Source organism: Balaenoptera acutorostrata, chromosome 6 (assembly GCF_949987535.1).
Source record: "Balaenoptera acutorostrata chromosome 6, mBalAcu1.1, whole genome shotgun sequence".
Lineage (NCBI taxonomy): Eukaryota > Metazoa > Chordata > Mammalia > Artiodactyla > Balaenopteridae > Balaenoptera > Balaenoptera acutorostrata.
The window spans coordinates 94,411,964-94,433,936 of record NC_080069.1 but is presented as its reverse complement, the minus strand read 5'-3'; the positions used below and the strand labels follow the sequence as shown (position 1 = coordinate 94,433,936).

Genomic DNA, 21,973 nt, shown 5'->3' with positions numbered 1-21,973 from the left:
TAATTCAATCTTTTTTTAAAAAATTGCTGAATAGCATTCTATTGTAGTTATATCAAAGTTACTGTCTGATTATTCCACCTTTGGAATATTTCTGTGTCTCCTCCTACTGAATGTTTCCTCCCATGATCATGGGTCAATTTTCTTGCTTCTTTTGTGCCTGTAATTTTTTTTTTTTGTATCCTGGATATTTTGCATAAAATAAAAATAATAGCTAAAATAAGTAATATTTACCTCAAGAAAAGAGCATACTTCTATTCTGTCAAATTGTTAGAATTAGGGGCTGAATCAATCTGATGTGTAGTTGAGCTGGCTAGAGATTTTTTTGTGTGTTTTATTGTCATGTTGCTAGCTTTTCTAACTGTGGGATATTTCTCTCTGATTTACAATCCTTCTGGAAGGAGTGTCACTAAGGAATTGCTCTGTCATGCCACTCCTGGCTTTCTGAGCCAGGGGAAATCTCTCTATTTTGATACTCTGCCTCCATCTTTTGGAAGGCAACTGCCTTACTTTATATAAAGGCCTGCAAAGCCTCAGAGGGATTTCCCTTAGCTCACATCCCTGCTCTCAGTCTTTGACGTATTGTCCCTGAGCACATTGTCAAGTCCTAGAAAGAGTTGGCAGTTGGAGAAAGACTTACTCTGTGGCTGGAGTTTCTCAGAATTCTGATCTATAAAGCCAGCGCACACACATCCATTACAAGTGCATTAAATTTTCTATGGATTTCTCTTTATTTTTCTCTATGGGTTTTTGTTGTTATTGTTGCTTCGTCATAACTGAAAGTCACCACGTAGGAGTGAAAACTTCTTCTCTTCTATGAGGAGCCTGTCACTTGCTAGAGTTTAATTCATTTAGATTCTTTGCATTCTTGGCAATCTAATGAGTTTAACAAAACAAAAACACTTCTGTGTACCTGAAAGGCTTGTCAATTTCCAGTTTTGCTTAGGACTGGGTAAATCCTAACTACGAAGCTATGAGTATTTTTTTTTCCTAGGGAGCAATATGTCAGCCTCCTTGTTCTCCCTAGAGACTTTATTCTCATTCTTTTGAAAGATCATTCTATTTTTTATGCTCTTGTAGGTAAAATTTTAGATGCCAAGGCATTCTGTTTGCAGGACTCAGGGAGGGGATTAGTAGTAGAGTCACCTGTCTCTTACATAGAGACGTTCATCAAGTCCCCCTGTTTTCAGCCCCACCTCTCACTCCTATTCTCCATCGTACTTGATTTTTCAAGGGCTCTAGATGGCAGATTGTGATGTTTTCCTTGGATGTGTTAATATCATTCATGCATATTTTGACTGCTGCTTCCTCAGCCTTGGATCATTATTGTTATGAAACTTATCACCTTGCTATATAACTTCTAGAAATTTGTTGAACACTCCTAGGAATCTTGAACTTGAAGATTACATCAGAATATTTGCTAACTAACTGGAGAGTTAGAGCTGAATCCCAAGCAGCCTGATTCCTGGTCCAGTTTACTTTTCATTAACCTTATCACTGCCTTATTTCATTCTCCCATATTTCTTTCTGTGTTGAGGTTTACTGAAGGCATTAGTGAAGAATCATCCAAGGAACCACACTGTAACAAGGATTCATCTGATAGCTACCCCTGCAAGTGCACTCATGTTGATGAGCCAGTGCATAGCAAAGGGCCTAACTCCATTTCAGATAGTGCTTCTTTGGACATCACTGGAAGATGAAAAGGGAAACCTGTTTCATTCTCAAGCCTACTCTAGGGCCAATGAAGTTGGTGAGGTGGACCTAGAGCATGCATCTTCTCTTGGAGGTGATTATGTAGGAGTCCACCCCATGGGTCTCCTCTGGTCCCTGAAACCTGAGAAAATATTAACTAAACTGCTGAAAAGAGATGTTATGAATAACCCCTTGAAGGTCCAATTAAAACTTTATGATTCAGATGTAATGGTTACCCACATCGCCATCACTACTCCAAAGGTCAGCCTGACTTTGGAGAGGTGGTATGTAGCACCTGGTGTCACCCGAATCCAAGTCAAAGAAGGCTGCCTTCGGGGAGCCCTTCTTCTCCCTCCAGGTGAGTGGAATTACCCTGGTTATTGTCATCTTTTTTTTTTTCCTCTTTTAAATCCCTTATCCTCCTAGAAGTTTAGCTTGGATGTGGATAAAATAGAGAGCGTTCCTTTCCTGACTTAGAATCAGAGTTAACTTTGGGTCAGAACAAGAACATGGTGATAACTTCATTCCAACTCAAGTTTTATCTCAGCAATTCTGGAGCCTGTCTAAGGATGTAACAGTAGTTTATGGAGTCCCTGCATTATGGGATTTCCATAGCTTTGGATTTATGTGAAATTCATTCACATTGAAGCCTAGCTATCTGAAGACACACATCCTGATATGGAACTGTGTCCCAGCTTCTTTTGGGGCTTCTGTCATGTCTGAGTTTTAATTTAGGCATAAGTCATTGCATGATTGTCACAATAAGATAATGATATAATGGATTGAAATATTGCAACAAATATAGAGGATGCAAAGAAACCTTATACCCTCTAGTTCCATAAATATTGCATATTTATAGGATATTCCATAAGTCAGCAGCTAATATAACATGCTCCCTAATGGCTATAAAACTTATCAGAACATTCAGTTTCTCATAGTGATCTCAACATACCGAAAAGTGGTTCAAAACATCTATTGGTACATTTCTCAGAGTTTATTGTGGGGACTGAATGAAGCAAAGTTAATTTCCCAGAAGTAGCCCTCAGTAGGTCCAGGTTTCAGGTGTGTCTGAGGTTGCCTTATTCAGACATATGCTTTGATTTGGGACACAGCCGTCACATCATCAGGATGTATTCCCCCTCTCTCTCTGCCTTTTTTTTTTTTTTTTTTTTAATAGTCACCTTCTAGAACTGAGATGGGTTAAGGAAACCTGAAGTGTTAGAGGTGGTTTCTGACAACATGGAGTGTTAGATGGCGTCAAAGGAAAAAAAAGCTTCCCTTTGCAAATTCACCATGACCCATGCACCTTTTTGGGTAAATTTGAAAAATTTTTACCCCCAGTATTTAGCATATAGACCGCTTTATTGTGTGTAGGAATCAGGAAGTAAGTGGCACAAACCTCCTTGACGCTAATATTCAGTTAAGAATCTGAATATTCGGCTCGGTGCTTTGTGACCACCTCGAGGGGTGGGATAGGGAGGATGGGAGGGAGGCTCAAGAGGGAGGGGATATGGGGACATGTGTATGCATATGGCTGATTCACTTTGTTGTGCAACAGAAACTAACATAGTATTGTGAAGTAATTATACTCCAATAAAGATCTATTAAAAAAGAAAAAGAATCTGAATATTAGTTCAGGCCTTTCACCTTGGGATGATGTGCTGGTTTAGGGTGTGCTATTTGCGAACCTCTTAGATATTGTGTGTGCTGGGTCTCCTGATTTGGTTGCTTATTCTGTTGGGGTACAGAAAAGGGTTGTGTTGTGTGGAGCCAAAAATGGTTGAGTCAGGTCTCAAAGAAGTTCTCAACAACAACATTTTTCCAGAATAAGAGGCTCAGTACTCTTAAGTACTGTCAATCAGAATATGCAAAAACATCCCTATTCATGTATTCAAGTGGTATTTTTAAACCAAGATGTATTCAGTATCACTTTATTTCTCCTTTTCTCAAGGTGAGAAAATATAGCAATATTTTGTTTTGACAATTCCCAATACTCCTTTAAATCAAGTCACTCCTTTCAAATATCGATAGGATCAGGCTTTCTTAGCTAAAATCACTTATACAATAATAGTATATCCCCAATGAGGGTATGATAAATTACTTTCAGTATGTGACCTCTGCTTTATTTTGGAAGCAAGCTGCCTACACAGTGAGTAGAATGATACCCTGACCATCCCTATTTTGGTGTAAAATTTCATCACTGTAGAGTCAGATGAGTGTAACAGAGAAGTGTTAATTCAGGATTTTAGCTAACAAAATCATTTCAAAACTTTTTTTTTTTTAAGCCATATACTTCTTTGAGAACCCAATTAAATCTGTGGGTGCTCTCATCAGTAAAATGCACATATAAATGTATAGCGTTGCATGTAATTTCAGGACCTTCGCTGATTTCCTGAAGCCTATTTGTGTAGGTTAAGAAGCCCTTGCCTAATTTCTTTGGCTTTCTTTGCTCCAGCACTATAGATATGACTCATTAAGAGTCCTGAATTCTCTTTGGCTGTAGAGATTAAACATGTCAATGAACATGGTGTCCAGTGAAACTTCTGAATGTTATGCTCCATTATATACTCAATCAGCTTTAATTCTGCCCCAGAAACAAGGCTGAAAATGTGGAAATTCTATTGAAATTTTATACATTAATTCTAAAATTTGTGATGCATTTCTTTGTGTTGTCGTATTTGTCTTCTCTTCTTCTCACCTTCCCTTCATACTCAATTCTGTGGTGTTTTTTTGGTTTGTTTTTTGTTTTCAGGGGAGGGTCGTTTCCCAGTGGTAATTGATTTGTTTGGTGGTATTGGTGGACTGATTGAAATCCGAACCAGTCTCCTGGCCAGTCATGGCTTTGCTGTCTTGGCCTTGGCTTACTGTGACTATGAAGACCTCCCTTTCTGACTAGAGAAAGTAGATTTGGAATATTTTGAGGAAGATGCCAACTTTCTCCTGAGACATCCTAAGGTAAATTTGACCTTTTCAGTCAGTTTCAATCCCTATTTTTCAATAAGCATGATATTCTGTGACTTCTTTTAACTTCCAAGTATGATTCTCCCTCAGTGAACTTGAAATTCTATTACATATTTATATTATTCACATGATTTATTTTGTATCCCTTGTCTTCTGCTCAGAAAGATGAAATGCATAGTTAGCCTGTGTCTGTCATGGAATCAAATGCATTGACTTTGGGTTCAGAAAGAAATGGGTTTCATTTCTGGCTCCATCCCATCTGGTTGTGGGAATCTGGGCAAGTTACTAAGAACCCCTAATCCTCAGTTTCTTCATCTATTAAATAATATTGTAGTGACACTACTTCATAAGGTTATTGTGAGAATTAAAAGGAATACTAGAAACCAAGTGCTTATTAGAGTAACAGGCAACACTAAATACTCAATAACTCTGATCAATTATTATTATTATCACCTTCTCTGATAATTACTAAATCACCATACTTAACCAGGTAGATAATCTGTATTTCTTTGAAGAGTGGGTCTGAATTTTTAGTTACTTGACAGGTCTTAAACATAATGCTATAGTACTTTCTAATCCACATATCTTCTTTAAATTTTAAAATGTGCTTTGCTGCTGTAAGAGGGTTGATGCATGTTAGCCCTTATTTATTGCTAATTTTTTTTTCTTAATAAGAAGCAGTCTAAGTAATTAAGACTCTGTACTGCATCCTTTCTCATATAAGGATCACCAAAGTACTGTGAGAATTGCAATTGTAAGATGAGCAACAATTGCTGACAATCTACTGATGCACTGAATTTTTAAATAGCTATTTTTGATGCATATAATGGAATTGTCCTTGAACTATCAAATAGGCATTGTTATCATTGTGCTAGCCCTCTGCTTGGCTTAGATGAGAAATTAAAATGTTATGTGATTCTGCTTTTCACTCTTTTAGCCTGGGTCGCCTTGTAGGTGCTGCGTGACTTTTCTATCATTCTTTCTACCAATATCACACAGATAGCAATTGAAAATTTGGTGGCAGACGTTGTAATAAGAGTTAGTGTTCTGCCAAAGGCCAGAAGTAAATTAGATAAAGCCTGCATATATCTGAGTCACCTTCATCCATGTTATACTGGCTTTTACTTTATCTTCCATGGCCAAATCCATTCTGAGTTCTCATCTCTCCTTGCCATAATTGTGACTATATCTTTTAACTTGATATAGAATTTCAGAGCTTGAAAGTTTCTTTTAACCCAAAGGGCAGGGGGGAGGGTGGTTCAAGCCACTTCTCTTAATATGCAGGATGAAAAATGGAGTGTATATATGACTCAATTTGTTTCATTTTTTTCCCCCTTTACCATAAGAATTTCTCACATTTATGTCAGCTAGATACAAGTGGTACATTCATTCATATTTTTCTAAATAGTAAGAAAAAACCCCCAAACATTACTTAATAAAATGTCTTTTTTTTCCTAAGAAAATCTAGGGAATCAGTAAGGCTTTAGAAGAGATGTGACTCTCTGAAACTATCCTTGCATGGGGCCAGTGCTCAAGGAGAATGAAGGCTTTATTTTGTATAAAAAACAACAACAACAACAACAAAAACTTTAACTCCTTCTTTTCCTTTGCTCTCCTATACCAAATTGGTAACTAGGAGCTGTATATTCTGCACTCATAACTAATTCATTGTCTTGTTTCCTTTTTATCCCTGCTGGTGCTGCTTAGCTCAGGGCACCATTATTTCTTGCCTGTACCATTGCAATAAGCTTGGCTTTTCTGCCTCCAGTTTTGCAAGTCAGAGTCATAAGACTGGTTTTTCTAGAGCACAGTTATTCTACTTTTACTCTCTTGCTTAACCATCTCCCGATTTACTAGGCTTCCTAGTCAGGCTTCCTAGCATGTTAGATAAAATTTTCCATAATCTGACTTCTGCATACTTCTGCCTTATCTTATGCCTCTCCTTAAAATCTGTCCTGTTTCCCCATTGTAGTTAGGAAAAGAGTAAAGGCTGCTTATTAGCATGTTCTTCAAAGCCATTCCCTGTCAAGCTGCTGTTTTCTTTTCCAGCCTTATTTTGCTACTTCCCGTCTGATACTCTAAACTCAAGTAATGAAGAGCTACTATGGTTACCTGAATGCACTGCTCCTGAGTTTTAGCACGTGTTCCTCCCATGGTGAATCCATTAGGAATGTTCTGGCTATGTTTCCAGAAAAGTCACTGTGTGTGGCTTAAACAACATCAACATAAGGCATTTTATTCTCTCATGTAACAGATCTGGAGATAGGTGGTTCCAGCTTTAGTTTGGAAACTCAGTGGAGTTTCTTATTGAGGAGACTGGATTGACACTTCTGTAATTTCCTGGCCTTCTCCTCAAGGTCACAAGATGGCCGTGGCAGTTTCAGACATTAAGTCAACATGCCAGCATTATCAGCAATGTTAAATCCATAGTATTCAGTCAGTAGAACCTGACATATTCTTGAAGGAGCATTTTCCTTGGACATTAGTTACATATTCCAAAACTCTAGAACTGGGCGCGTGGGTGGGATTAGTACGTGCTTTGTTCCCACTGGCCATTGAAGTTCTTTGGTTGTTTGAGATTGTAGGGTTTTGCTAAATGATGGATAGAATCAACATCTCATTTCTATTATTTTCGGGACTATTGACCTAAAATAAATAGACCTCCAGATATTTCTCTAGCAAAGATGGGTTTATTTGAGATCAGCAGAGAACTGGAATTTGGTGTCTCAACCATGGAGAGCCACGTGCAAGTCCCAACACAGCAAGGGAAAGAGAGCACTTTTATGGAGGGGAAAAGGAAGTGGGCGGGGGAAGAGCTATAGTAAACAAAGACTCTATGGTTTTTCATTGGCTGAATCCTTGCCAGGAAAGAAGAGGAGTATTTCTTCTTCTAGTTGGACTTTGTTGCAGGGTATGAGAGCTCCCCCTTCTAGTCTCCCAACTCTATTTAATTGAGATTTCTAGTTTATTAATTTTTTACATTTCCCCCTTTAGATCAAGATCTTTCTCTGAAAACATCACTGATCAAGAGTCAGGTTTTCCTGTTTCAGCAGCTTTTTGTCCCTCAATGCCAGGAAGGACCTTTTCTGGGTGTAGTGTATCACACTGGAGGGCAAGTGCATAGATTGGAAACCAGTTGAGGTACCATGCAAGTAACAGGGAGGGACAACTATCAGGCACTTTTAATCTAAAATCCATATGTTATCAAGATCATCTAAAGCATTATGTCATCATCAAAAGTTGGCAAACTTCCAATAGACCTGGTCTGAATATCTTGGGAAAGTTGTCTCATCAGATGTCATCTGCTTCAATTCTGGGAAATCTTTACTTTCAGGTCACTGGATGATGTGCAGGTCTAGTCAGGGTTTGATGCTTTCTTTAGATGTGTCACATGAATCCAAGAGTCTATTCCTTGGAGTTTGGTGCACAAGGGCCTTTCCTGTGAGGCTGAAGAGAGCTTTTATGGAAGTGTCTTTTCCAGTAGATGAAATCTCCAGGTTGCAGAATGTGAATCATAAGGTCCTTGTCTCCCAAGAGTACACTGTGAAAAGATTGTTCTACCAAAACATAGTTATTTTTAATAGAAGCAATTAGGCCTTTGTAATATTGGAGTATCTCTTCTTTTATCAGTTGTGGGTCAAAAGAAGCAGGAGCCAAAACATTGGGTGTCATTTGACTGTCACAAAGGGTGAGAGTTTATGGGTTCCAAAAAGTATGGATCTGAGATTTAGAAGGACGAATGGCAATGTTTTTGGTCAAAGTACTTAGAGGGCCTGTACCAATTTTGCTAACTGAGTCTTAATAATGCCACTGGTGTGTTCGACTAAGCCAAAGGTTTGAGAGCGGAAAGTACAGTGAAATGTGTAAAACCAGCCAAACAGCACAGACTTATCAAAGCACCTGGTCAGTAAAAGGGTTCCTTGATCACTATGAAATTGAAGAGGAGTTCCCCAGGTACAGATAATCTTTTCCAAAAGGACTTTAGCCACAGAAAAGGCAGTAGCCTGTCTGTAAGGGAAGGCAACAGTCCATTGTGAAAACATACAGACCATGACTAAAACATATTTATATCCGTGAGGTGGAGAAAGTTGTATGAAACCCATTTGTCAGACCTCGAATGGTCTATTAGGCAGTTAAAAATGTCTGGGAGCAGTATGAACAGGCTTCCCTGGGTTGTATTTTGGACAAGTGGGACAAGTGAGGTATGCACTTTTCATGGGTTAGTTAGTGTTTCCCCACCACTACTGATTCATGAATGCTGTCATTTTGTCAATAGATCAATAGTTTAATGCATATGCAGTGGGGAGGAGTGGGAATTTTAGAGTCTCTGGTAGGACTGGGTTGTTATTTGGTCTAAACAAGAGCTTTCTCTTTTTATCAAACCAACAATTGTTGAATTTCCAATCTTGTTTTTCCTTTTCTGAGGCCAATTTTTGGACTTCTCTAGCGAGTTTTCTTAAGTTACCACTTGGGGAAAAACTCTTTGGACCATGACAAAGGTTTGACTGCTGCTGGTCCCTTTAAGACCAGCCTTTTTTTGCAGAAATGTCAGCAAGGTTATTTCCTTAGCTTGCAGAGAGTCAGGGTTAGAATGCTCCCAAAGTATTAATAATAGCTAAGGCAGCAGGTAAAAATTTCTGAACATAGGGGCCATTTAAAATTTTATTTCTGCTGGGAGTAAGGAAGCCATGTTGCTTCTACAACATTCCAAAATCATGAGCTACTCTGAAAGCATATCTGCTATCAGTATAAATATTGCCAGTTTTGTCCTTGTCTAAAGTACAAGCCCATGTAAGAGTGTATAATTCAGCCTGTTTGGCCAAAGTAGCCATAGGTAAAGATGCTGCCTCAACAACATCAAAGGAGTTGAAGTAGCTTACCCAGCACAATATTTGCCACTAGCAGCTTTTAAATAAGAACCACCAGTGAACCATGAGAGGTCAGCATTACTCAGAGGATTTTCCTGTAGATCATCATGAGCAGTCAGGAGGTGATCTCTCAACTTTAAGCTGTCAAAAGGGACTTCGTCAGTGATGTAGAGAAGAGTAACAGGGTTAAGCTTAATACAATTTAGAAGAGTTATGTGAGGGGCAGTTAACAAAAGGACTTCATGGGGGTGAAGTGGCTGACTGAGAAATGTTGAGAGTGATGAGAATTCAGGAAAGCTTCTAATGCATGAAGTACAAAAATGGTTAAAGTGGATCCCACAACGATTTTCTCAATGGTTTTAACTGAAAGAGCAGGGGCCTCATGACTCTAAGGCAAGGCAGGTATCCCCATATTACAGGGTCCAGTTGCTGACTATAATACCCTATGGGTCAATGGTGGTCCCTGTGTTATGGGATGAGTACCCCAAGGGTATTTCCTTCTTTTTCATATACAAAAAGGAAAAAGAGAATCTGATAACTGGGATGCCCCAGGGCAGGTGGGTTCTTCAAACTCTCCTTTAAGGCCTTAAAAGCTACGTCATCTGATTTTTCCCATTAAATTGGGCTGGGGTTGTTATTCTTCAATAAAACATACAGAGGTTTGGCCATAAGAGAGAAATTTGGGATCTCATTTCAGCATAACCAACTAACCCAAGAAATAGTCACAGATAATATTTAGTTTGGGGTTTTGGGAAACTTAGGATACTATAAAGTCTATCTGGATATAGGTGTAGTTCTTGTTCTGATATCAGATGCCCTAAATATCAAACCTGGGTTTGGACAAACTACAGTTTTTCTTTGGTAATTTTATGTCCCTTTGAGGCTAAAAGCTTTAGCAAGTGGATGCTGTCTTCCTATGAGGAGGCTTGAGAAGGAGAGCAAAGAAGCAAATCATCCACATATTGCAACAAAATAGAACCTCTAATGTAATTTATATCATCCAGATCAGCCTTCAGGATTTGAGAAATAAGGACTCAGTTAAACCTGAGGCATTAGTGTCCAAGTGAATTGTTTTTCTTCCCAAGTGAAGGCAAAAGTTATTGGCTGGCTTCGTCAACTGGAATACTAGAGAATTCACTGCATAAATCAATTACAGTAAAGAATTCACTTTCAGTGAGAATGGATGTTAGTAACATATGAGGGTTAGGAACAACAGGGGGTCGAGGGATAACAGTGTTGTTTATTACTTGGAGGTCCTGGATGAACCTCCATCCTGGGTCCTTAGGTTTTCTCACAGGTTAAATAGAAGTATTAGAAAGACTAGTACAAGGGATAATGATGTCTTGAGACCTGTAATCTTCTATTATGGGCTTCATGCCTTGAAGGGCTTCTTTTCTTATAGGGTATTGATTAATTCTGGGAAGAGATTTTGAGGGACTTATCTGAATCGTGATGGGAGGCATGCTGTAAATTTTGCCAGTGTCAGGTGGAGATTTTGTCCGTAGGAGGGTGGTAGCTGATTCAATAGGGACAAATAATCAGAGTTTTCAGAATCAGCTCTAGGACTGTCAGAGCTGAAGCAATTAAAGATGTCAAAGGGTGATTTAACTTACATGATTGGTTACTTTGATGATTATTGTCAAATCTAGAATTATTTCCCCCCTTTGGGATAAAGAAACTCTGCCATGGATACTTCTTTAAGAAGTCTTGACCTAATAAATGGATAAGGGCAGAGGAACTAAGGAGAAAAGGGTGTGTATCTCTCAAAGGGCCTAAACAAAAGGGAATAGGTTCAGAGATAGGAAGCTCTTGGGGTTCATTAGAGATCCCACTATTTGAACTGTTTTGGTACTCCAAGGCAGGGACTGCTTTATAGTAGTGGTGTTGAGTACCAAGATTGTGGTTCCGTTGTCAGTTAGGACTGGAAGAGATTCATCCGCAGTCTGGAGAAATGTTTCTCCAATTCTGTTAAGTGGGAAGATTAGGAAGAGCCCCTGTAGTCCCCCTGAGCCCCATTGTTGAGAATTCAGAGGACATTGGAAAGACTGGTTAGAGGGCGGAAGGTGCCTAAAATGCTTAAATTTGTAACAAGTCTTTTTTCTGACATCCTGGCTCTTTGTGACAATAGCTCTTTGTGGCAAACTGGTAGGGTTTTGATTTCATTTAGGGACCTTCATTTGCTGAAGTTGAAGATTAAGAATTTCAGTGGTTTTTCATTGAGGTGACTCATTTAGAGTGAGAGACAGCTGGTTTGCCAGATTCACTAGACTCTGGAGTGGAAAACTCTAGTTTCCCAACCCACCCTGGTTCTTTTTACTAGAAGGGAATGGTCCTGGTTCAGCCCATTAATAAATATAAAGTTTAAAGCTATCTGAGTGGAATCAACCTCTAAAAGAAGATCAGAATTTTCTTTAAAAATAATCCGAAGTCGATTGTAATAATCATGAGCAGATTCATCAGGTTTTCATGTAAAAGCCTGAATTTTGTTCCAATCAACAGGTTTTGAAAAAGTCACCTAGCAATTGCCCAAACTTGATCATATGTAAGTTAGCAGGTTGGTCTCCGTGTTTTACTCTTAGGTGTTGATGGAAATAATCAATAAACAATCTGTAATAAGAATAGAAAAGAGTTTTATTTGCCAAACTGAGGGCTGTAGCCCAGGAGACAGCCTCTCAGATAACTCTAAGAAACTGCTCAGTTGAAGCACGGTTTTTAGCATAGTCATATACCTTATCAGAGCAAAGAACATACCTCAAACACGACAGGGGTATATTCCTTCAAGTTTCCAAAAGAGACAGGTTTAGTATATAGAGAGTGAGACAACAGGACCCTGGTGTCTGGGAAGTGAACCTTATCTTTGAGGGAGTGTTAATATGGACGTCATAAGAAGGGAGTTTTTTATCCTTATCTTCAAAACAGACATTCTTTACCTTAATGGTTAAAGCAGATGTGTTGTGTGTGTTTGACAGGCTGTTTTAGTTCACACAAAGTTCAAGCTGAACAATGTGTAAGCCAAGATGACTTCTCCATACCTCAATGTGTGAAAATTTTCTCCATCAGAGGGAACTTTCAGGATTTTCCCAATTAGGAGTTTTCATCTAATGCTGGGCCTGGCCTTCACTGACAAGCATATGAACTAGTAGATATACGTTAGAAAAACCAGGTTGATAAGTTTGAATGACTATATTAAATTACTTACTAAACCTGTGAGGATCTTTGGTTACTTTGGGAAAATCTTTGACTATGGCTCACAGTTCAGCTTTAGTTCAGGAAATATAAAAAATAAAGCCTTTGCATCCTCAGAAGGCTTAGTTTTAAAGGGACTGACTCTGATAAGTTCAGAGAAAAAGTGTGTGGGGAGAGTTTCAGAGAAAAAGGGAATTTGGTAAGAGAATTAGTATGAATAAATTGAGGGTATAGAGGAGGTGTAGGTGGCTTTGAAGGGAAGGAGGAAGATGGTGCCCGGGGCAGAGTCTGGGCATGAGGGAGTGAGGGAGGGAGACAAGACGGCATCAGAGGCAAAGGCTGAGACGAAGAAGCCAAAGAAGAGTTTGAGGCTTCAGGAGCCATTTTATCTTTTTTAATCATTCATTTGCCTCAGTTAATCTTAAAATCTTATTTTGCAGAGAGGCAATTTTAGACTCCTGATAATGTTAGGAAGTCACTATGGATGAAAAATTAATCAACAGTTGATCTTAAGGAGAAATAGAGAATTTTATTCAAGCCAACCTGAGGATTTTAACGCAGGAGACAGTCTTTCAGAAAGGAAAAGGACTGTTCCTTTTGAGGACTGTTCCGCTTGTTTAGAAGTCAAAGGCACAGTTATATACATTCTCAAAACAAAGGATCAAACATCAAAATGGAACACTGATGTTTTATGTAAAGTTCACCAAAGATACATAGTCCAAAAACTGACACCATTTCCACTAAGATCAGGAATAAGACAAGGTTGCCCACTCTCACCACTATTATTCAACATAGTTTTGGAAGTTTTAGCCACAGCAATCGGAGAAGAAAAAGAAATAAAAGGAATCCAAATCAGAAAAAAAGAAGTAAAGCTGTCACTGTTTGCAGATGACATGACACTATTCATAGAGAATCCTAAAGATGCTACGAGAAAACTACTAGAGCTAATCAATGAATTTGGTAAAGTAGCAGGATACAAAATTAATGCACAGAAATCTCTTGCATTCCTATACACTAATGATGAAAAATCTGAAAGAGAAATTAAGGAAACACTCCCATTTACCACTGCAACAAAAACAATAAAATACCTAGAAATAAACGTACCTAAGGAGACAAAAGACCTGTATGCAGAAAATTATAGGACACTGATGAAAGAAATTAAAGATGATACAAATAGATGGAGAGATATACCATGTTCTTGGATTGGAAGAATCAATATTGTGAAAATGACTATAATACCCAAAGCAATCTACAGATTCAATGCAATCCCTATCAAACTATCACAGGCATTTTTCACAGAACTAGAACCAAAAATTTCACAATTTGTATGGAAACACAAAAGACCCCGAATAGCCAAAGCAATCTTGAAAAAGAAAATGGAGCTGGAGGAATCAGGCTCCCTGACTTCAGACTATACTACAAAGCTACAGTAATCAAGACAGTATGGTACTGGCACAAAAACAGAAATATAGATCAATGGAATATGATAGATAGCCCAGAGATAAACCCATGCACCTATGGTCACCTTATCTTTGATAAAGGAGGCAAGAATATACAGTGGAGAAAAGACAGCCTCTTCAGTAAGTGGTGCTGGGAAAACTGGACAGGTACATGTAAAAGTATGAAATTAGAACACTCCTTAACACCATACACCAAAATAAATTCAAAATGGATTAAAGAACTAAATGTAAGGCCAGGCACTATCAAACTCTTAGAGGAAAACATAGGTAGAACACTCTATGACGTAAATCACAGCAAGATCTTTTTTGACCCACCTCCTAGAGAAATGGAAATAAAAACAAAAATAAACAAATGGGACCTAATGAATCTTAAAAGCTTTTGCACAGCAAAGGAAACCATAAACAAGATGAAAAGACAACCCTCAGAATGGGAGAAAATATTTGCAAATGAAGCAACTGACAAAGGATTAATCTCCAAAATATATAAACAGCTCATTCAGCTCAATATTAAAGAAACAAACAACCCAATCCAAAAATGGGCAGAAGACCTAAATAGACATTTCTCCAAAGAAGACATACAGATGGCCACGAAGCACATGAAAAGATGCTCAACATCACTAATTATTAGAGAAATGCAAATCAAAACTACAATGAGGTATCACCTCACACCAGTTAGAATGGGCATCATCAGAAAATCTACAAACAACAAATGCTGGAGAGGGTGTGGAGAAAAGGGAACCCTCTTGCACTGTTGGTGGGAATGTAAATTGATACAGCCACTATGGAGAACAGTATGGAGGTTCCTTAAAAAACTAAAAATAGAACTACCATACGACCCAGCAATCCCACTACTGGGCATATACCCTGAGAAAACCATAATTCAAAAAGAGTCATGTACCAAAATGTTCATTGCAGCTCTATTTACAATAGCCAGGACATGGAAGCAACCTAAGTGTCCATCATCGGATGAATGGATAAAGAAGATGTGGCACATATATACAATGGAATATTACTCAGCCATAAAAGGAAACAAAATTCAATTATTTGTAGTGAGGTGGATGGACCTAGAGTCTGTCATACAGAGTGAAGTAAGTCAGAAAGAGAAAAACAAATACTGTATGCTAACACATATATATGGAATCTAAAAAAAAAAAAAGTGGTTTTGAAGAACCTAGGGGTGGACAGAAATAAAAACACAGGCATAGAGAATGGACTTGAGGACATGGGGAGAGGGAAGGGTAAGCTGGGACGAAGTGAGAGAGTGGCATGGACTTATATATACTACCAAATGTAAAATAGCTAGCTAGTGGGAAGCAGCTGCATCACATGGGAAGACCAGCTCCGTGCTTTGTGACCACCTAGAGGGGTGGGATAGGGAGGTTGGGAGGGAGACGCAAGAGGGAGGAGATATGGGGATATATGTATATGTATAGCTGATTCACTTTGTTATAAAGCAGAACCTAACACACCATTGTAAAGCAATTATACTGCAATAAAGATGTTAAAAAAATTAAAAAAAAAGAATGTTATCTTTCAAGGAGTTACATTGCTGGTGTATGAAGAAGGGAAGATGTTGATCTTTATGGTCAAGCGGGCATTCCTGCTTTGAGGCGATTTGGTTAATGTATAATGCAGATGCACATTGCACATAGGGAGGGCCCAATACAGACAGGGCCCATGTTATGCTTAAATTTTCTTGTCTGGACTCAAAACGCAAATTTTATTCCATCACCTCAAAATACCAGTCAAAATAGACATTCCATTCAGTTCTGAAGATTTTTGAGCTCTTGTAATCCAATTTGGTTTTAAGAAAATTAAGTTCAGGAATTTCAAAATTACCCATAATGGCTATTGATATTCTAAATTGCCTTTGGTCAGGTCAGTCCATTTAGTTAGAAATGTGCATGAGGAAGAACCAAGGTTTTTAAATATAAAATTGGCTAGAGTCTCAGTGCGGGGGAGGGGGGTTGCCCTCAAAATATTTATATAACTGGGATCCCTTTTCTCAGAGATTTTTCTCTAGAGTAAAAGAATAATTTTCCAACAGCTTAAACAATTTACAGCTCAATTTAAACAGCTTGCATTTACAGTGTCTGCAGGCCTAATACCAGCCAGTTCTAAGGGAACAGCTTGGTCCTGGAGGAGCCATGCCAAAGGTTTCTCAGCTAGTTCCATGGAACAGCTCCTATTCCAAAGGAAGGGCTGATGGCTGAACTGACTCAGTTTCAGTGAAACAGCCCCTGTACCTGAAGGAACTCAGCTGACAGCTTCTCAGCCAATTTCAGTTGAAACTGTCTGATCTTAGAATCAGATTGAAGTGCCAAAAGAGTACTTGCATACAGAGCAAGGCTTTAACCAGAAAGAATGAAACTTTAAAATAGATCCCACACACAGCCTGAAGAGCTTCAAATGCAAAGAGGTGTCAACTGAAAAAAAAAAAAAAATGAAAAGAAAAGCACAACCTCAAATTTGAGAATTATGTTTTTGTGGCAGACAAACTAAGGACTTAAGCCCAGGAGCAGTCTCTCAGATAGCTCTGAGGGACTGCTCTGGAGAGGTAAGGGAGAAGCCAGGATATGTAGGAGTTTTGCAACAAAAACCTGGTACATCAAAAGATTACTATTAATTAAAGAAAACCAGACATCTCAAGTTAATGAATTTAGCGCTTTTCTTTGTACAGGAAGATGCAAGATTCTGGGCTCGCTGAAATCATTCCTTTGATATGCACCTCAGCTATCTAAAGCCAGCATCTCTTTGTTTCCATCCCAAGTTCCCTTAGGGCTCTCCGTGGGGGGTTGGGGGTGGGCAGGTGCGGCTGTAAATGACTGATGGCTTGATGGCCACAACATCTTTTGTTTACTGATATGGCAGACAGCATTCTTATTCCACAGACCACAAGGGCTCGAATCCAGGAGAAAGATGTACCCTCAAACTCCAGGGTCAGCGAGAGAAGCAGTGAGCAATAAAAGGCTCAACCATGGATACTGCAACTCTTTGCTCACTAGCCCTAGAACCTTTGGGGGGTCTCCTCTGGTCCTTGTATGAGCCACCAAATGTTGCCCTAAAACAAATAGAATGCCAGATATTTCTCTGGCAAAGATGGAGTTATTCAGGATCAGCTGAGATTGCAATTTGGGGTCTGGAACCATGGTGAAGCATGTGCAAGTCCCTGCACAGCAAGGGAAGGAGAAGGATTTCCTGGAGGGGAAAAGGAAGATGGGAAGGGCAGTAAACAAAGAGCCCAAGGCTTTTCACTGGCTGAGTCGTTGCCTGGAAAGAAGAGCAGTCTTTCTACCTTTTGGGCTCTGCTATTGTTGCAGGGTGTGAGAGCTCCCCCTTCTGGTCTCCGGATTGTATTTAATTGGGGGTTTTGTTTATTAATTTTTTACAGGTCCTTAGCCTGGGTATTGGGGTAGTCTCCATGTCCAAAACAGCAGAGACTGGACTCTCCATGGCTATTCACCTAAAGCAAGTCACAGCCGCCGCGCTTATTAACGGGCCCAACTTTATTCTTGACATTCCACAGGTATATCGTGGTCAGATAAATCAGCCCTGGCTATTCTCTCCTCATTCACTATCCATCAGTACCTTAGGATTAGTAGAGTTACAGCGCATTTTTGAGGATACTAGAGCTGAAGCCAGTGAGACTTTTTTTCTCCCCATTGAAAAGGCCCAGGGACATTTCCTCTTCATTGTGGGAGAAGAAGATATGAATGTCAACGGCAAAGTATACGCAGAGCAAGCCACAGAACAGCTGAGGAGACATGGGAAGAACAACTGGACCCTGCTGTCTTACCCAGGGGTAGGCCACCTGATAGAGCCCCCCTACTCCCCACTGTGCTGTGCCTCGAGGATCTCCAATCTCCGCCTCTTCATGCACTGGGGAGGAGAAGTGATCCCACATGTAGCTGCACAAGAACGTTCTTGGAAGGAGATCCAGAAGTTTCTCAGGAAACACCTTATTCCAGTTGTGACCAGTTGTCTCTTAGAAGAGCAAATATTCCTGGAAATACAGAAGCAATAGGATGCTTTACCAGCCCTCCACTTGATTTTCATGGAACAATGCTTTTGACCTCTTCTTGTAAGAAGGAAGTTATGGCAAGAGAAGGCAGGAAGACTGTGAATGGTATGCTTTGACTTTGGAAAGGGAAAAATGGCTTCCACTTAATCTAATATCATAAACTGAGGCGTTTTTATTTTTAGAAATATAAACTTAGAGCTCTGCCTGTTCTAAAATATTTCAGTTTACAATTACAGCAATTCTCTAGGGGAAAAAATTACCAAAAATGAACCACAGGATCCCCTGGCTTGTAAAACAATCCTGAATAGAATCAGGTGCTGATGAGTTGATTTCTTCTTTTATTTTAAATTTATTTATTTTATTTTATTTATTTTTGGCTGCATTGGGTCTTCGTTGCTGTGCGCAGGTTTTCTGTAGTTGCGGCAAGCAGGGGCTACTCTTTGTGGTGGTGCATGGGCCTCTCATTGCAGTGGCTTCTCTCGCTGCCAGGCACAGTCTCTAGGCACGAGGGCTTCAGTAGTTGTGGCTCGCGAACTCTATAGTGCAGGCTCAGTAGTTCTGGCGCACAGGCTTAGTTGCTCTGCGGCATGTGGGATCTTCCAGGACCAGTGCTCGAACATGTGTCCCCTGCGTTGGCAGGCGGATGCTTTTTTTTTTTTTTTATGGTTTTCTAGTCTTTTTTTGTGAGTGTGTGTGTTTTCACTTTTTTTTTTTTAACATCTTTATTGGAGTATAATTGCTTTACAACGGTGTGTTAGTTTCTGCTGTATAACAAAGTGAATCAGCTATACATATACGTATATCCCCATATCTCCTCCCTCTTGCGTCTCCCTCCCAACCTCCCTATCCCCACCCCTCTAGGTGGTCACAAAGCATGGAGCTGGTCTCCCCGTGTGATGCAGTTGCTTCCCACCAGCTATCTATTTTACATTTGGTAGTGTATATATGTCCATGCCACTCTCTCACATCGTCCCAGCTTACCTTCCCCCTCCCCGTGTCCTCAAGTCCATTCTCTATGTCTGCATCTTTATTTCTGTCCTGCCCCTAGGTTCTTCAGAACCTTTTTTTTTTTTAGATTCCATATATATGTGTTAGCATACAGTATTTGTTTTTCTCTTTCTGACTTACTTCACTCTGTATGACAGACTCTAGGTCCATCCACCTCACTACAAATAACTCAATTTCTTTTCTTCTTATGGCTGAGTAATATTCCATTGTATATATGTGCCACATCTTCTTTATGCATTCATCTGTCGATGGACACTTAGGTTGCTTCCATGTCCTGGCTATTGTAAATAGAGCTGCAATGAACATTTTGGTACATGACTCTTTTTGAATTATGGTTTTCTCAGGGTATATGCCCAGTAGTGGGATTGCTGTGTCGTATGGGTAGTTCTATTTTTAGTTTTTTAAGGAACCTCCATACTGTTCTCCATAGTGGCTGTATCAATTTACATTCCCACCAACAGTGCAAGCGGGTTCCCTTTTCTCCACACCCTCTCCAGCATTTATTGTTTGTAGATTTTTTGATGGTGGCCATTCTGACTGGTGTGAGGTGATACCTTATTGTGGTTTTGATTTGCATTTCTCTAATGATTAGTGATGTTGAGCATCCTTTCATGTGTTTGTTGGCAATCTGTATATCTTCTTTGGAGAAATGTCTATTTAGGTCTTCTACCCATTTTTGGATTGGACTGTTTGTTTTTTTGATATTGAGCTGCATGACCTGCTTGTATATTTTGGAGATTAATCCTTTGTCAATTGCTTTGTTTGCAAGTATTTTCTCCTATTCTGAGGGTTGTCTTTTTGTCTTGTTTATGGTTTCCTTTGCTATGCAAAAGCTTTTAAGTTTCATTAGGTCCCATTTGTTTACTTTTGTTTTTATTTCCATTTCTCTAGGAGGTGGGTCAAAAAGGATCTTGCTGTGATTTATGTCAAAGAGTGTTCTGCCTATGTTTTCCTCTAAGAGTTTTATAGTGTCTGGCCTTACATTTAGTTCTTTAATCCATTTTGAGTTTATTTTTGTGTATGGTGTTAGGGAGTGTTCTAATTTCATTCTTTTCCATGTAGCTGTCCAGTTTTCCCAGCACCACTTATTGAAGAGGCTGTCTTTTCTCCATTGTATATTCTTGCCTCTGGCAGGCGGCTTCTTAACCACTGCGCCACCAGGGAAGCCCTGAGTTGATTTCTTAAAACTCAAATTAAGTATGCTTTTTAACACAACATTGTAAGTCAACTATACTTGAATAAAATAAATTTTTAAAAATATTCTTAGATTTCTCATAATTGAAAATATGCTCATGACTCATGGTTACTTCATTGTTTTTGGAAAACTAGACCTGGGTAAAAAAATATATTATTTTAAGACAATATGGAAGCAGGTATGGAGGTAACATTATTGAATCAGCCTACAATCAATAATTCAATGAAAGTTAGCAAAAGAAAATTGTTTTTTGTGTGTCTAAACATATACAGCATTTTGAGAGAGGAGCAATCTGAGATTCACAGAATTTCAATTTAGGATAGCAGTTACAATGGTGTGGATTGTGTGCCTCTAGATTGGGGGCCAGCAGACTCTTTTCTTTAAATTTATTTATTTATTTATTTATTTTGGCTGTGTTGGGTCTTCGTTTCTGTGCGAGGGCATTCTCTAGTTGCGGCGAGTGGGGGCCACTCTTCATCGCGGTGCATGGGCCTCTCACTATCGTGGCCTCTCTTGTTGCGGAGCACAGGCTCCAGATGCGCAGGCTCAGTAGTTGTGGCTCATGAGCCCAGTTGCTCTGCGGCATGTGGGATCTTCCCAGACCAGGGCTCGAACCTGTGTCTCCTGCATTGGCAGGCGGATTCTCAACCACTGCACCACCAGGGAAGCCCCCAGCAGACTCTTTCTAGTAAAATACTACATAGTAAATATTTTTGGCTTTGTAGACCATAAGGTCTCTGTCATTATTATTCAGTTCTGCCATTGTAGCACAAAAGCAGCCTTAGATAGGATGTAATGAATGATTGTGTCTGTGTTCCACTTAAATTTTATTTATGAACACCTATGTTCATAAGTAATTTTCTATTTTTTTCCAAGTGTTTACAAATGTAAAAACCATTCTTAGTCCTGGGCAGCAGAAAAAAGGGTTGTAGGCTGGATTTGGTTTGCAGGGCATAGTTTGATGACCGTGGGTATGGAACAATGCAAATTACTTTGTCCGAGGTCAAATTTGAGGTATCTTCTCTTAAGGGCAAGTCACAGGCCAAATATTCCTGAGCTACTGAATTGCAATGGATTGAAGTAGAGGAGATTGATGGATAATCAAGGTGAAAATGAAGGAGTAGAAAGGTATTTTGAATCATTTTGTAGGTATGATGGGGAGCCAATAAATAGAGTAATAGAAGCAACATGAGCACACTTCAGTTTTATCTGCCTAAACTCTTTTTATTTTATCTGCTTTCTGATACCCTCTCTGTTTAGAGTAAAATTATTCCATTCAGTATGTGTAGGGTTGTTAGCCTCCTTCCTCTCTCAGTCATAGAAGTTTTCACATTTCCCAGACCTGGCCAATCAGAATACCTCACTCCTTTAATTATAATAATCATGTAATTGCAATGGCTAATACCCCCTATGAGTTTTACTGTGTAATAGTTATATATGTTATATGCTATATATATTAGTTATATATGCAATATGCTATATAATAGTTATTGTAATGAGTATAATCAGTATAATTTTTCTTGTTTCCTGTTTTGGACTTTAGGAAGAATGTTGGTGTTTGGCCTGCTGTATATCCTTGATTTAT

General features: G+C 39.2%; 1 protein-coding gene across 1 annotated transcript; it reads left to right on the top strand.

The window, feature by feature from the left end:
* The first annotated feature begins 1,620 nt into the window (after positions 1-1,620).
* LOC103017253 (bile acid-CoA:amino acid N-acyltransferase) lies at positions 1,621-18,236 on the top strand. Its single transcript, XM_028162552.2, is given in 3 exon segments — positions 1,621-2,047; positions 4,442-4,644; positions 17,556-18,236. Coding segments are annotated over 3 exon segments (1,263 nt in total). The 3' UTR covers positions 18,189-18,236.
* Positions 18,237-21,973: the final 3,737 nt, after the last annotated feature.